Below are 12,511 nucleotides of genomic sequence, written 5' to 3' on the forward strand. Positions count from 1 at the left end.
TGGGTAATCAGTGATTTAGTGGAGTGTGGTGTCCTTGATTAGAGGTCTGGAGATCACCGGACTCCAGGCTGGCTTCCACAGTGCCTTTCCCTCTCCAGGCCACTGTTCCAACCTTTGCTGAGAGGAGAACCAGCTGTCCTCCTAGCGGGGCTTCCTGTGGCAGCAGAGACTCTTTCTAAAACTTCTTGCCTGTCCCTCTTGGACTCCGGGAACCCAGAGTGCTGGGTGAGCTGGGGCTCTGGGCAGAGCCCTCATCGTGAATGTTCAGGCTCGGGTGCATTCGGTATGAGGGTCCTACCTGGCTCCTCATCCCCTTCTCTCCTCACCTGCCTACTCGGTTCTCAGCAGAGAACTGGACCTCGGGCTCTGAGGGGCCCAGTGTACTCAGGGATGTGACCCCAACCCTCCAGGCATTAAAGAGATTAAACACTACCACCCACCATGGCGGCTAGCATTCAGTGACGCGGACTGTGACAGGTTCCATTTGAATTTTACCCCCACAAACCCATCTGATTCTAAGAGCGGTGTTGCCAGGGTGGAGCCTTTTAGCCAAAAGTCGTCTGCAGTTAAGAGACACAGTCCGCTCCACATTTTAACATCCCCTCTGGTTAACTGGTGCAGCTTGCTTTTAGAGTGGCACAAATAAATAAATAAATAGATAAGTAGATAAATAAATAAATGGATAGATAAATAAATAAATAACTGCTCCACATTTTAACATCTCCTCTGGTTAACTGGTGCAGCTTGCTTTTATAGTGGCCCAAATAAATAAATAAATAAATAAATATAAAAATCAAAACCCATTATAAAACAGAAGCTGCATCATAAAAGAGAAGTGTCCTATTTTTTCCAAAGAAATGAGAATGGGCAAGGCGGGTCTTGAAGGAAAGGGGCTTGCTGTGAAAGCCTGATTGTAAGGATGCCGGCATTATGTTGGCCTGCCCGGTGGTACCTGGCAGAATGCACTCAGGCAGTATCCTGGACAGCTCAGGGTCCTATGGCTGCTACATCACTATGTAGTCTGCACTCAGGTGCAAAGGACCCTTTAAAAGAAAAACTCCACCCACTTCTGCTCTCTTTCCGACTATTAGTCACTTAAGCTGTCTGTCTGGTGTGTTGGTCTCTCACCTGAGTCCGCCAAGGTCCCCCACATGCTTTATTCCTAACACTGGTGACCTGAGCCCTGCTCCCAGAACCCATGTTAAATTGAAAGGAGAGAATTTCTTCAGACCTCACTGTGGGTACTTGGGGACACGTGCCACCCCTCAACAGTTAGTGCCCCCAATACAAATTTAAAGTGGCACATGTGTTTCACTAAATTGCATAGCAGGACATGGAGAGGAAGTAATCTGTCTAAGGTCATCGACCTAGAGGCAGAGCTAGGGCAGAAACCCACATGGCTTATTGGAGAATCTTGCCATTATTTGTGCCACTCTGTTGAGTTAGAAGGGGACTCTCTCGGAACGTTTTTCTGGAAGTTTTAGGATCTGGCCACGTTCAAACCATTCTTTTTGTCGGGTGTTGGTGGCGCATGCCTTTAATCCCAACACCCAGGAGGCAGAGGCAGGCCTGCTCTACAAAGCGAGTTCCAGGACAGCCTCTAAAGCAATACAGAGAAACCCTGTCTCAAAAAACCAAAACAACAACAACAACAAAAACATTCTTTTCTATCTTAGAGTTTAATGATGACAAGTAGTAACTCTGGGTCTGGAGAGCCAATGTCACCACACTTCTGGAATGTTGAGGGGATGTTTGATAAGGCTCTTAGCCTTTTCCAAGTCAGAAACTGGGTTCCCTGCAATCTCCCACTTGAACCCTCTCTCTACTGTGGTTCCTCTGTTGGATTCTCTCTGGCTTTCTGTGGTGGGCAAAGGGAAACAGAACCCCTAAAGAGATCAGGAAGCCCCAAGTTTTCTTCAACAAAAGATTTCAACCAGGGGATTTGCATGCTTAGATTCCGTCTGTTGGGAGAAACAAAACAGTGCACGCGCGCGCGCACACACACACACACACACACACACACACGCACGCACGCACGCACGCACGCACGCACGCACGCACGCACAACCCCACAATAACCCCAGCAAAACGGAGTCACATGAAGAGGCTGTACAGGAAAGCAATCAGTGCACCATTAATTCTGATCTCACAACCTTTGTCTCCGTGAGAAGGAGAAATGACTAGCCTTGGAGGCTTTGGAGTCATCTGTGGCAGTGCTGGCAGTCGACACTATGGCCATGTGGTGGATGCAGTAGGGCCCCACCTTCCTCCTGGGGATGCCCAATCACTCATGGGAGTTATGTCTCCTGCACTCTTCCTCCAGCCTGGCACTTTGTCATTCTTCTTTATGTAATCTTTCCCTTCCCTCTCCAAAACAGGCCTGGAAATCATCTAATTGTGTAGGCAGATATAGGCAAATTCACAAGAGCTCATTTAAGGGGGTGCTTAGTGTTTATTAGAATACACTCACGAATACACAACAAATACATAACGTAGTGGTCTTCTATTCTGCCTGGGGGGGGGAGCAAATGGAACTTGCAGTCCAACCTCCAACTACCACATGAGAGAGAGCGTAACTGCCCCCCCTTTCCTTTAAAGGGTCATGTTTGCAGACAAGAAACTCTGCCCTAACTCTGCCAAGTACCCCAAGTCCTATCGGCGGAATGAATTCCCACAACATGATTGTTTTCCTGCCACTTACACGCTGGGCACTCTGGGTTAGCAAGGGGATGCAGAGGACTGAATTTTGGAATGAGCAAGTTCCAGTTCAAATCCCAGCCCTGCCCCTTGCCTGGGTCCTGTCCTTTCTGAGCCTTGGTCCTTAGTTTGCCATCATCACGGTGGTGGCAACTAAAATTATTGTTAGTTTTATTGGCCCCAAGATCTGTCTTTATAGCCACTATATTTCCTTGTAGTTTGTCATAAGCCTAGGTGGGGTTAATCAGTGCATTCCTGTAGCTCTCAAATGTTGAAGTTCAGAAAGGTGCGATCCTCCAAATGATGGCAAGAGAGACCCTGAGGTCGTTGTATGTCTTAGAAAGAGGAACAGCAGGTAAAGGATGTCTTTTTAATAAATACAATAAATTTTATTTATTTGTGTGGTGTACATGAGGAGGTCATATGGAAATGCAAACAAAATGTACTGTCTTTTCTATGGAAGTTAAATAAAACAAACTCCATAAAAAATTGTGAAGCATCCACTTATCAGAAACTCAAATTCCTCCAGGGTCAGCACTTGTTGAAATCAAAATGTGTGCTCAGCTTCCCTTTCTTCCTAGAAAATGATGCTCTGTATTAGCCAATGGCATGAGAATGTGATGAGGAACTGACATCACTCAAGAGTGAGACATAGGGGGCTGGAGAGATGCTCTTCCAGAGGACCTGAGTTCAATTCCCAGCACCCACATGGTGGTTCACAGCTGTCTGTAGCTGTAGTTCCAGGGGCTCTGACACCCTGACACCAATGCACATAAATAAATTAAAGAGTGAGACACAGGACCTCAAAAAAACTAAGCCTCGCCAGGCGATGGTGGCACACACCTTTAATCCCAGCACTCAGGAGGCAGAGGCAGGCGGATCTCTGTGAGTTTGAGGCCAGCCTGGTCTACCGAGCAAGTTCCAGGACAGGCTCCAAAACAATACAGAGAAACCCTGTCTCGAAAAACCGAATAAATAAATAGATAAATAGATAAATAAATAAATAATAAACCTCAAAGGGACTTCCACTGGGAATGTTTGCTCGTTTGGCTGCTATGCACCCTTTGGAAGAAGTAAGGCTATTTACCTTTCCGAAATTTTTTGCACTGTGTGGTCATTTTCTTAAGACCCACTTCCTATGTCAGAGAACAACTTTCGGGGGTTAGCCAGCTGTGTGTGTCCTTTGAACCCCCCTCCTGTGACAGTCACCTCACTGCACCATTCTCCTTCCCTTCCCGCTCCGCCTGGAAGTTTGTTTCCAGAGGGGGGATGCTCTGGGCCAAACACACTCAGCGAAGTGCTTAGAGGTGACAGGAGAGACCCATAGCTGTGTATCAGCCTCAGTGGGTGGGGCAAGGAGCGGTGAGTGAAGAGGCATTATTGTTTCAAGAGTAGCAGCTTTGGGGCTGGAGAGATGGCTCAGAGGTTAAGAGCACTCCAGGGTTTGATTCCCTGTACATACATGGCAGCTCACAATCCTCCTTAGCTCCAGTTCTGGGGGACCCAGTGAACTTCACAGGTATCAGACACACAGTGGCAAAGCACTCGTACACATAACATAAAAATAACAAAATCATAAAAAAACAAAAGAGGCTGCTTTTCTGGACCATGTGTGAGTTTAAGACTCTTCCACCACAAGCCATGGTTCTTGGGGGCATGACTCTGAGCCCTCCTGAATCCCTGTGGGCGGACTAAGGTGGGCATTTCCACCTCCCTCCCTTGCCTAACCATGGTGGAGTATGACTTCTAAGACATCTCAGAGTTAAACATGCTTAAAGCATAATCTACCCAGTTATGATATTTGCATCTGGACCAATGACACAGACCCACCTAACATGCATGTAGATAGACCAGTTACTGTACTTGACTTCTCTTCGTCCTTATTTAGTCCTAGCTGACATTCCCATTCTCAGTACGCAGGAGGAGAAGGCTCAGAGATACTGAGAAACTTGCTTGAGGACGCACAGCAGGTGCCACAGTCAGCCCAGCCTTCAGCCCCAAAAGTGACACCCAGCAGCCAGTCACTCCATCCACAAAGCGTGGGGGAGGACCTGTCTCTTTCACTCGGTGGATATCAGGAGCTGAGTTCTGTGATCCCAGCCTACAATTCATCTTCATTTCCCCCTGACGCTCTACAGTGTCTTTGCCGATTTAGCTCATCATTTTGGAATTACTGGCTAATAGGATGGGCCCAGCTCGAAGTTCTGATTCGTGTTTTCATTCTCTGCGAGAAACCAACCATCCAAAGCAACAGGGATGTCTGGACAATTTAATTATACCTAGGCCCTCATCCCTTCCCCTCTCCCAGGCGGCCAAACCTAACCCATTTCTCTGATTCAGCAGAGAAAGGCAACTCACCTGAGTCTGTTGATCTGAGTCCAAAGAGGGCCAAAGGGCCTTCTTGCTGGGGACACTCTGCAACTTTTTGTTGGCTGGCACTTTGGTCATCTTGAAAATACCTCAGGCTTTAGCCCACGCCTTCAAGAGAAGGATTTTTTTTTGTTGCCTTATCCAGAATCTTCGACTTCAGCACTCACTAGTGTGAAAAGGCCCACAAGATTTTCCAAATCCCACAAGTCCCAAGTCCAGGAACCGCAAGGAGGTCTCTCCCAGGACTAGTTGGAAGGCTGAGCATCCGATGTCCCAGGTAGGGAAATCTGGTGAAGTTCCACAGGCAAACCCGGACTGTTCAACTTGCACAAAGTCACTTTATAAGTGCCCCCTCTTTTCAAGGAGGGTATATCTCTCTCATATAAGCAAAATAAAATGTGAGCTGAAAAATATAAAACTCTACAGACAAAAGCCCCACCCCTCGCCCAGCCAGCCAGACAAGGGAGCAAGGCGGCCCCACCACGGGGCTCAGCCTTGGGGCCTAACTGCCAGGTAGGACTGGCTCGGTTACCTGGCAACCGGACGCCTGAGAGCTTCCTCCTTGCCTGGGATTGGTGGAGGTGAGGACAGGGACTCTTCCTGGTTGCAGAAGTTGGCTCTGAGCAGGTGGCTGGCCAGGGAACCACATTGTCTAAACTCTTTTGGGAGGGGGTGGGGTGGAGGAGGTGTTTTATGTTTGTTTGTTTTATTTCTGCTCAGGCCGGAGGACTGCAGCCTTCTCTATACTTGCCTCCAAGATTTCTTCATTTCAAAGTTCGGGTTCTTCCTGTTGTTCATCTAAGAGTGTTTCCTCGGACTTTGTATTAAACGCTCAAATGTATGCAGTTGTCAATTGCAGGTGCCTATTTAAGCCCTTCCAACCTGAAAACTCCTACATGACTTTTAAAACCCATATGCAGATATAGATGTATGCGTGTGTGTGTGTGTGTGTGTGTGTGTGTGTGTGTGTGTGTGTGTACATGGCATTTATTGGGAGCCAACAATATACGATGCGCTGTTTGTGTGTTTCACAACACAACATTCCTGAACTGGCTGACATCCCAGTCCAGAACCGTTTGTTTCTAAACCCCAAGGTTTTACTCACTGAGGTAAGAAACCTAACTTGGAAAGCTTTGGGTTTCCAGGTCTTTAAATGGGGGCTGTGGAATTACTACTGGCGAAGGATTAAAGAAATAACACAAGTGGGTAGCGCAGGTGGAGGGGTGCTGTTAATGGCTCTGGGAAGTATCAACGTTCTCGCTTGCTCTGGGCTCACAGCCGAGCAGATGTTAATGCTGTCTGATATTTATTGATCACCTGCTCTGTGCCAGCCTGCAGCAATTTAATCCATATATTTTGATTTGATTTCCCCTTGGCTGTATTTTATTCTGCCTCAATCCCGTCTGAGTTTTATTCCTAAAGCTTGAGGTGTGAGGATTCCGATCTCACCATGGCTCCATCTTCCTTCGACCGGGTCCCACTGCTGGAAGCTCTCTACAGAATGCAAACTGCCTCCCTCTGACAATGCTGCTTTCTCTCCTGTCTTCTGTACCAAGACTGAATCTGACCTTCCTCTCCACAGGAAGCCTGGGTCTGTCTACGTCCTCTGTGGGTAGCGTTCAGCAACCATGGAGTGTTTCCTGAAGGCTGATGATAAACAAAGCCATGTTTAGAGGGCAGGGCTGGGTGTGAGAAAGCAGAGAGCTGAGGAGGGACAGCTTACAAGGGCGATGTGGGTGAGGGTGGTGAAGTGGAGGAACCGGAGGAGAAGGGTTCGAACCCAGCCCGAGGAAGTCTACACGCAAGCCTAGCATCTGTTTAGTAGTGTTAACTGTGCACCGGCTCCATTAGGGTGTTTGCACGTGTGTGTGCAATGTGACTCAATCAGCTCACTTCTTCTTGTGCCTTCCCCCACTTCTCCCCTTCCACACTCTTCCCCTTGGTTCTAACATGTAAGAGAAAACAAGAAAGCACACGATTCTTGTCCTTTTGAGTCTGCCTTATTTCACCAACACTACACTTTTCATTTCTAGCCATTTCCTTGAAACTGTGTAACTTCATTCTTCATGGTGGGAAAAGAAAACCTCTATTGTGAATGCAGGCAATGTTTTCTTTGAAGATTACATGTGTGTTTGTGCATGTATGCTTATTTGTACATGCCTCTGTATGTGTGTGTGTGTGTGTGTGTATGTGTGCACTCAAGGGCCCACGCTCACCCATGCTCACTTAAGTGCAATATTCATGGAAGCCAGAGATGGTGTTGGATTCCCCTGGATCTGGGGTTACATGAAGTTGTGAAGTGTCCCATGTGTGCCCTGGGAACCAAGCCAGCAGGCACCCTTAACTGTGAGGCCATCTCTCCAGCCTTGAGATCATGTTTTGTTCATTCACTTGCAGAGGGGCTCTTGGGTGATTCTAAGACCTGGATACTGTGGATAGTTTCTGGAAAGTGGCTTGGGCTCTGCCCTCAACTTGGTCACCAAACAGCCTCAGTTGTAGCATCTAGTTGGAACAGGCTGAAACTAAAGGAGCCAGTTCCCATGAACTGCTGGGTCTAGCACAAAGAAAGTGCTCAATGAGGTCAGTGTTCATTTCTTTGCCATTAGTCACCTGTTTGTGTCAAATGAAAATTGGGAAATCAGAAAGGCTTTGGAATAAGAAGGCTTGTGTTCAAATCCTGCTTCTGCTGTTGACTGGTCATAAGGCCAGAGTGAAGTTCTTCCCATTCCCTCAGCCTCAGTTTTTGTCCCGTGTGAAAGTCACGTGCGCTGACAGTTCACCCATTTCATTCCCATCACGGAGGACTAAGGGACAAGGGCACAGAGCTCTGGTCCCAGATGGTTGGTGTCATCTCCCTCCTCTGGTCAAGGGTTATACAGCTTAAAGCCATGGGTGGGCTCCCCAGTGCTTGAGGCGTCCAAGCAAATGCCATTTGGCTTCTTCACAGGCATGTGGTTCATGAATTAAACCAGTGTTTAAATCCCAACCCACAATTACCAGCTGTGCAACACTAGCCAAATAATTTCTCCTAGAGCTTTAATTTTCTCCTTATAGAGTGGTGGAAATTGTACGCCCATGAAAATGATATAATGTCCAGAAAACATCTAGTCCACTGGCTGGCATGTAATAAACACGTGGCAAATGTTAACTATTTTATTTTATAGCCATATGAACCAAAGCACTTCTTCGATCAACTTGTTAATTCAGGGATCAACTACTTAAGGGGGAAAAGCTCCCAGAATACCTCTAAATCTACTTAGTTGGGGAGCACACCCACATACATATGTGCATACACACTCACACACATGCATGCACACACAGAGAGAGAGAGAGACAGACAGAGAGAGACAGAGAGAGACAGAGAGAGACAGAGAGGGAGAGCATACAAAAGTTCATTTCAATTGAGATCTTTCAGGAGACCATTCCAGAATGGGTTCTGTGTGTGCTATTGTCTTGGTATGATCTGAGTGTGTCCCCCAACATTTCATGTTTTGGGAGCTTGGTCATCATTGTGGTGATGTAGAAGAGGTGGGACTTTAGGAGTCAGGGTCTCCAGGGTAGTAATTGGGTGGCTGGGAGTGCTTCCCTGGGAAGGATTAGTGCAGTTCTCCTCCACCCTGGTTGGTCTGTGACAGGGTTATTACAAAATAACAAGCCTGTCCTCTCCCCATTTCTCCAATTTCCCACGTCTGTTTGTGATCTTCTCTGGTGCTCCCCCACCATGATGTCATCTGCCACGATGTAATGCAGCTGGTGGACCCTCACTAGGGCCAACACCATGCTGTTTGGGCCTCCAAACTGTGAGCCAAGGAAACCTCTTTCCTTCCTAAGATATTTGGTCTCAGGCATCCTGTTATGTAAATGGAGACACACTAATACAACCTGGAGGAGATTGGTTGGGGGTCAAGAAACAAAAGCGGGAGTGAGAACACATTGAAAGGGAAGATGGGATAGGAGGAGCCACATACTGAGACACAGTTCTGAGAAAGTCTTGGCCAAGCCAACGCCACACAATACTTCAGGGCTTGCAGTTTAGCAATGGCTTTAAAAGATGATTCCTAAACCCTATGGAGCCAGCTGCTTTTGGCTGGTGTGATGGTTGCTTATGACCAGATCCAGTGGCCACTGGAAAGAATGCTTCCATGTACTCCGAGGTGCCGTGGCAGTAGAAAGTGACATTAGTAGCCAACACGATTGGTACCCAGTCTTCTCACACTCTCAATTCCCAAGCAGAGCTCTTTGCTTTCGTTTGCCTGAAATCCACACTTCCTTGGGAAATGGCGCCCTGTGCTTCCTAGTAATTCTCTTTGCTATTTTAATTTCTTTTTGTTTATTTTATTACCTCTAAGCACCAAAAGTAGTATCTTGAGAGTCCCATTTATTAAGGAGGTAGGTCCACACAAATTAGTATTTGTGTTTTTTAATATGGTAGCCATTGGGGGGGAAGCACATTAAAAAAGTACATAAAATTACTTTTAAAATAATGTTTGTATTTGAGTCTTAAATAGCTACCATTTCCCCTCCCAAGGGGACACATGTATAAAGTGCCCAATTTTTCAAACCCTGATGCTAGGCTAGACACCATCAATTTCACTTTGTGTCACACTGATTTCTGTCACAGCCATGTTTTATACTGAACCGTGTGAAGACATGAGTAAAATGTGATCTACTATTGAAAGTGTGTGTGTCAATCAGCCCGGAACGCCACGAAAAGGCACTACATACTGGGGGACTAAGCATCAGAGACTAATTTTCTTCTCATCTGAAGTCACTAAGGTCAGAGGTCAAGGTGTACAGAGATTCTGGTCCTTCTTAGGACTCTCTTTCTTTAGTTGCATATGGCTGCCTTTTCTCTCTTTGTCTTTTCATGGACTTCCCCTGCGTGCCCTAGTCCAGATTTCTTATAACGACACTGGTTATAACATATTAATGTATACCTTTTATTTAACCGTCTCTACAAAGAGCCTGCTTTCAAAGAGGGTCACATTCTGAGACACATAGAGTTAGGACTTCCATGTAAATCTTTGAGGACATGGGTTGAAATTCAGATGTCAGCCTGTGACAAGGTTTAACGCTGGACTCATAATCCGCACCAGTTCGACAGATGTTTTCCTGTCATATGAAAGATAGCCCCCATCTGTTCTGTGTGTTTGTGGTGGTCCCTGAGGTACCTTGCTCTGTGCTCTGGGAACCAGGCTGCGGGAACATATTCTGCCATGATGCTGAGCAAACTCTTGAGTGCAAGAATTGAGCACCCATTAAGAATAGCTTCAAGACAATGACCAAGGGGAGCTAGTGGGTGATGGCCCACCTTCTCTTCCTCTCAGGTATTGTAGATCCTGTTTGTTAGTGTAGGCACCCACAGACTGGTTTATGAACTTTTCCACTCTCTTCTCTCCTGCTGGCACTTCCTGTATGGTCTCTCAGATAAACTACACATTTCCAAACTCCTCTCTCAGTTTTTGAGGAACCCAGCCTGGGTCAATGTCGATGGTACCATCATGGAGGCCAGGATTGAGTCAAGCCCCTACATCAAGCTACAGCTCATAGTCTGGGCATCTGACATGCCTTGTCTCGCTCATCTTATTACATGAGATTTTTACCATCTTGATCAGCTGCCCCCCTAATCCCCCTTGGTTCATGGCCTCATTGATACTTGAAGGAAGCAAGTGTTCTCCATACATTCCTTGAACACTGAGAGGCCATCATGTTTCTAGATAGGTGAGCACATTCCCTAACAGTGAAGTATTTGACACCTGCGATGCAAAGTGATAGTTTAATTCTTAATTCCTTCCTGATTTATGCAAAATATGAACTGAAGGGCATGGGGTGGTGGGTGTTTTTTCCTCCCCCTTTGCCAAAAGGCATCCAGGGGGATTAAAAATAGATGCATCAAGTAGAATGAAAATTTCAGAATGTGTCAGACACCAGCTGGGTTGGCTGAATTGAAATCTCAAGATCTGGTAATCACTTGGATTTCCGTGACTAATACATATGTTTGGCATTAAAACCGTTTGGAAAAACGTCATCATTTTGGTGCGTAATACCTTTAATATGCCTTACTATGTTGAATCTAGTGCCACCGTGAACTCCTTCTGGATGCTTTTACTGAAATGTCAGCACTGGAGTTACAAATTATGGGGCCCAGGGCAAGAATAAAACTTGGGTTTCCCTTGACACCTGGTAGCTGGCAATCTGTTGATGTAGGGCCTCCAGGATAAATACCACTGGATAATGTGTGTTTGGACTCCTTCCATGAATCCTGGAACTTCATTAAATTAAAGGGAGATTACATCATACTCCCTTGCCCCTTGAGGACTTTCTGATGCGACTTCATCCCTGCCCTGTTCTCCAAACTGCAGTTGAAGGGAGAAGGCAACTTGGATCTTAGCACGGAAGAGAAGAAAACCTGAACACGAGCTTTGTTTCTGCTCTCTGTTGCATTGAACTCATCAGCACACACTCACAGCTGAGATGAGGCAAGAAAGGACCCCTGCCTGTAACGCACAGGGAGTGCTTGGGGCTTGTTCTTGCTGATGGCTTGGTTTGGGCCAAGTTCCAGAGACAAGACAATGAGTAGCTACAGCTTGTAGTTATTTATTGCAGAGCATCCTAGAAACAACACACCATCCATCTCGACTAAGGCTTTGTTTCTATCTCCAGTTATGAGTGTGCTCGGTGTGCCATCTCCTGAAGGCTGCCCATTGTAGGGTTTCACTGGAGGTTTGGGATAATGGAGAAGACCAGGGCTTTCCATAGTTGGTGACTGAAGATTAAATGTGAGGCATCACTGGTTTTCAATTAAATAAAAAATTAAGGTCCCAGATGGTTTGGTAGTAACACACAAAAAGATCAGGAATCCCATGATCTCTCCTGTTCATCAGCCCTTTCCTCAAATAATACTTTATAAACATCCTTCATTTTATAGATGCATTTTAATGTGGCTTCAAAATGAAAGTCTGCTAATGTGGAATTCCACTGCATGGTTTTCTAACAGTGTGTCAAGCTGTTTCCTTTGTTTTAGAAAACAACCCATTCTTATCCTGAGTCTACAGCTGGGCAGTGCCAGGGTGTTTTGTTGGTTGCAGAGCCTGAGAGCAAGCCATTATCCAGCATCCATCTCTCACCTTGGGGACAATGGTGTCAGGATGTAGAGCTGGGGCCTGATGCAATGACCATTCGCTCTTGTCCTATCTAGCACCTTCACTCTGCTAGCTTCCTGGTAGCCATGAGGAGACAGCTGACAGAATGAACAAGAGTGGAAAGGTGTATTCTCACTGAAGCTTTCAGAGTCTTCAGTCTGTGGTTTCTTGACTCCATGCACCATGGTAAAGCATCACTGTGGCAAGCTCATGTGTAGATGGAGTTTCTGTCCCGCATGGTCCCACAGTCGTTTGGACCCAAATAACCTCACAGAGTCTTATGTGAATTATAAACTGTTTGG

At 46.4% G+C, this 12,511-nt stretch overlaps 1 protein-coding gene across 2 annotated transcripts in view; it reads right to left on the reverse strand.

The window, feature by feature from the left end:
* The window catches only part of Ccdc60 (coiled-coil domain containing 60), a 150,051-nt gene extending 144,463 nt beyond the window's left edge, over positions 1 to 5,588 (reverse strand). For both annotated transcript variants that reach the window (XM_040731531.1, XM_040731530.1), the window contains exon 1: positions 5,056 to 5,588. In XM_040731531.1, coding sequence (XP_040587465.1) covers positions 5,056 to 5,145 — 90 coding nt within the window. In that variant the 5' untranslated portion in view covers positions 5,146 to 5,588. The remainder of the gene's footprint in view (positions 1 to 5,055) is intronic.
* Between the last annotated feature and the right edge of the window lie 6,923 nt (positions 5,589 to 12,511).

The sequence above is a fragment of the Mesocricetus auratus genome, unplaced genomic scaffold (genome assembly GCF_017639785.1).
Source record: "Mesocricetus auratus isolate SY011 unplaced genomic scaffold, BCM_Maur_2.0 Super-Scaffold_100025, whole genome shotgun sequence".
In the NCBI taxonomy this organism is placed as follows: domain Eukaryota; kingdom Metazoa; phylum Chordata; class Mammalia; order Rodentia; family Cricetidae; genus Mesocricetus; species Mesocricetus auratus.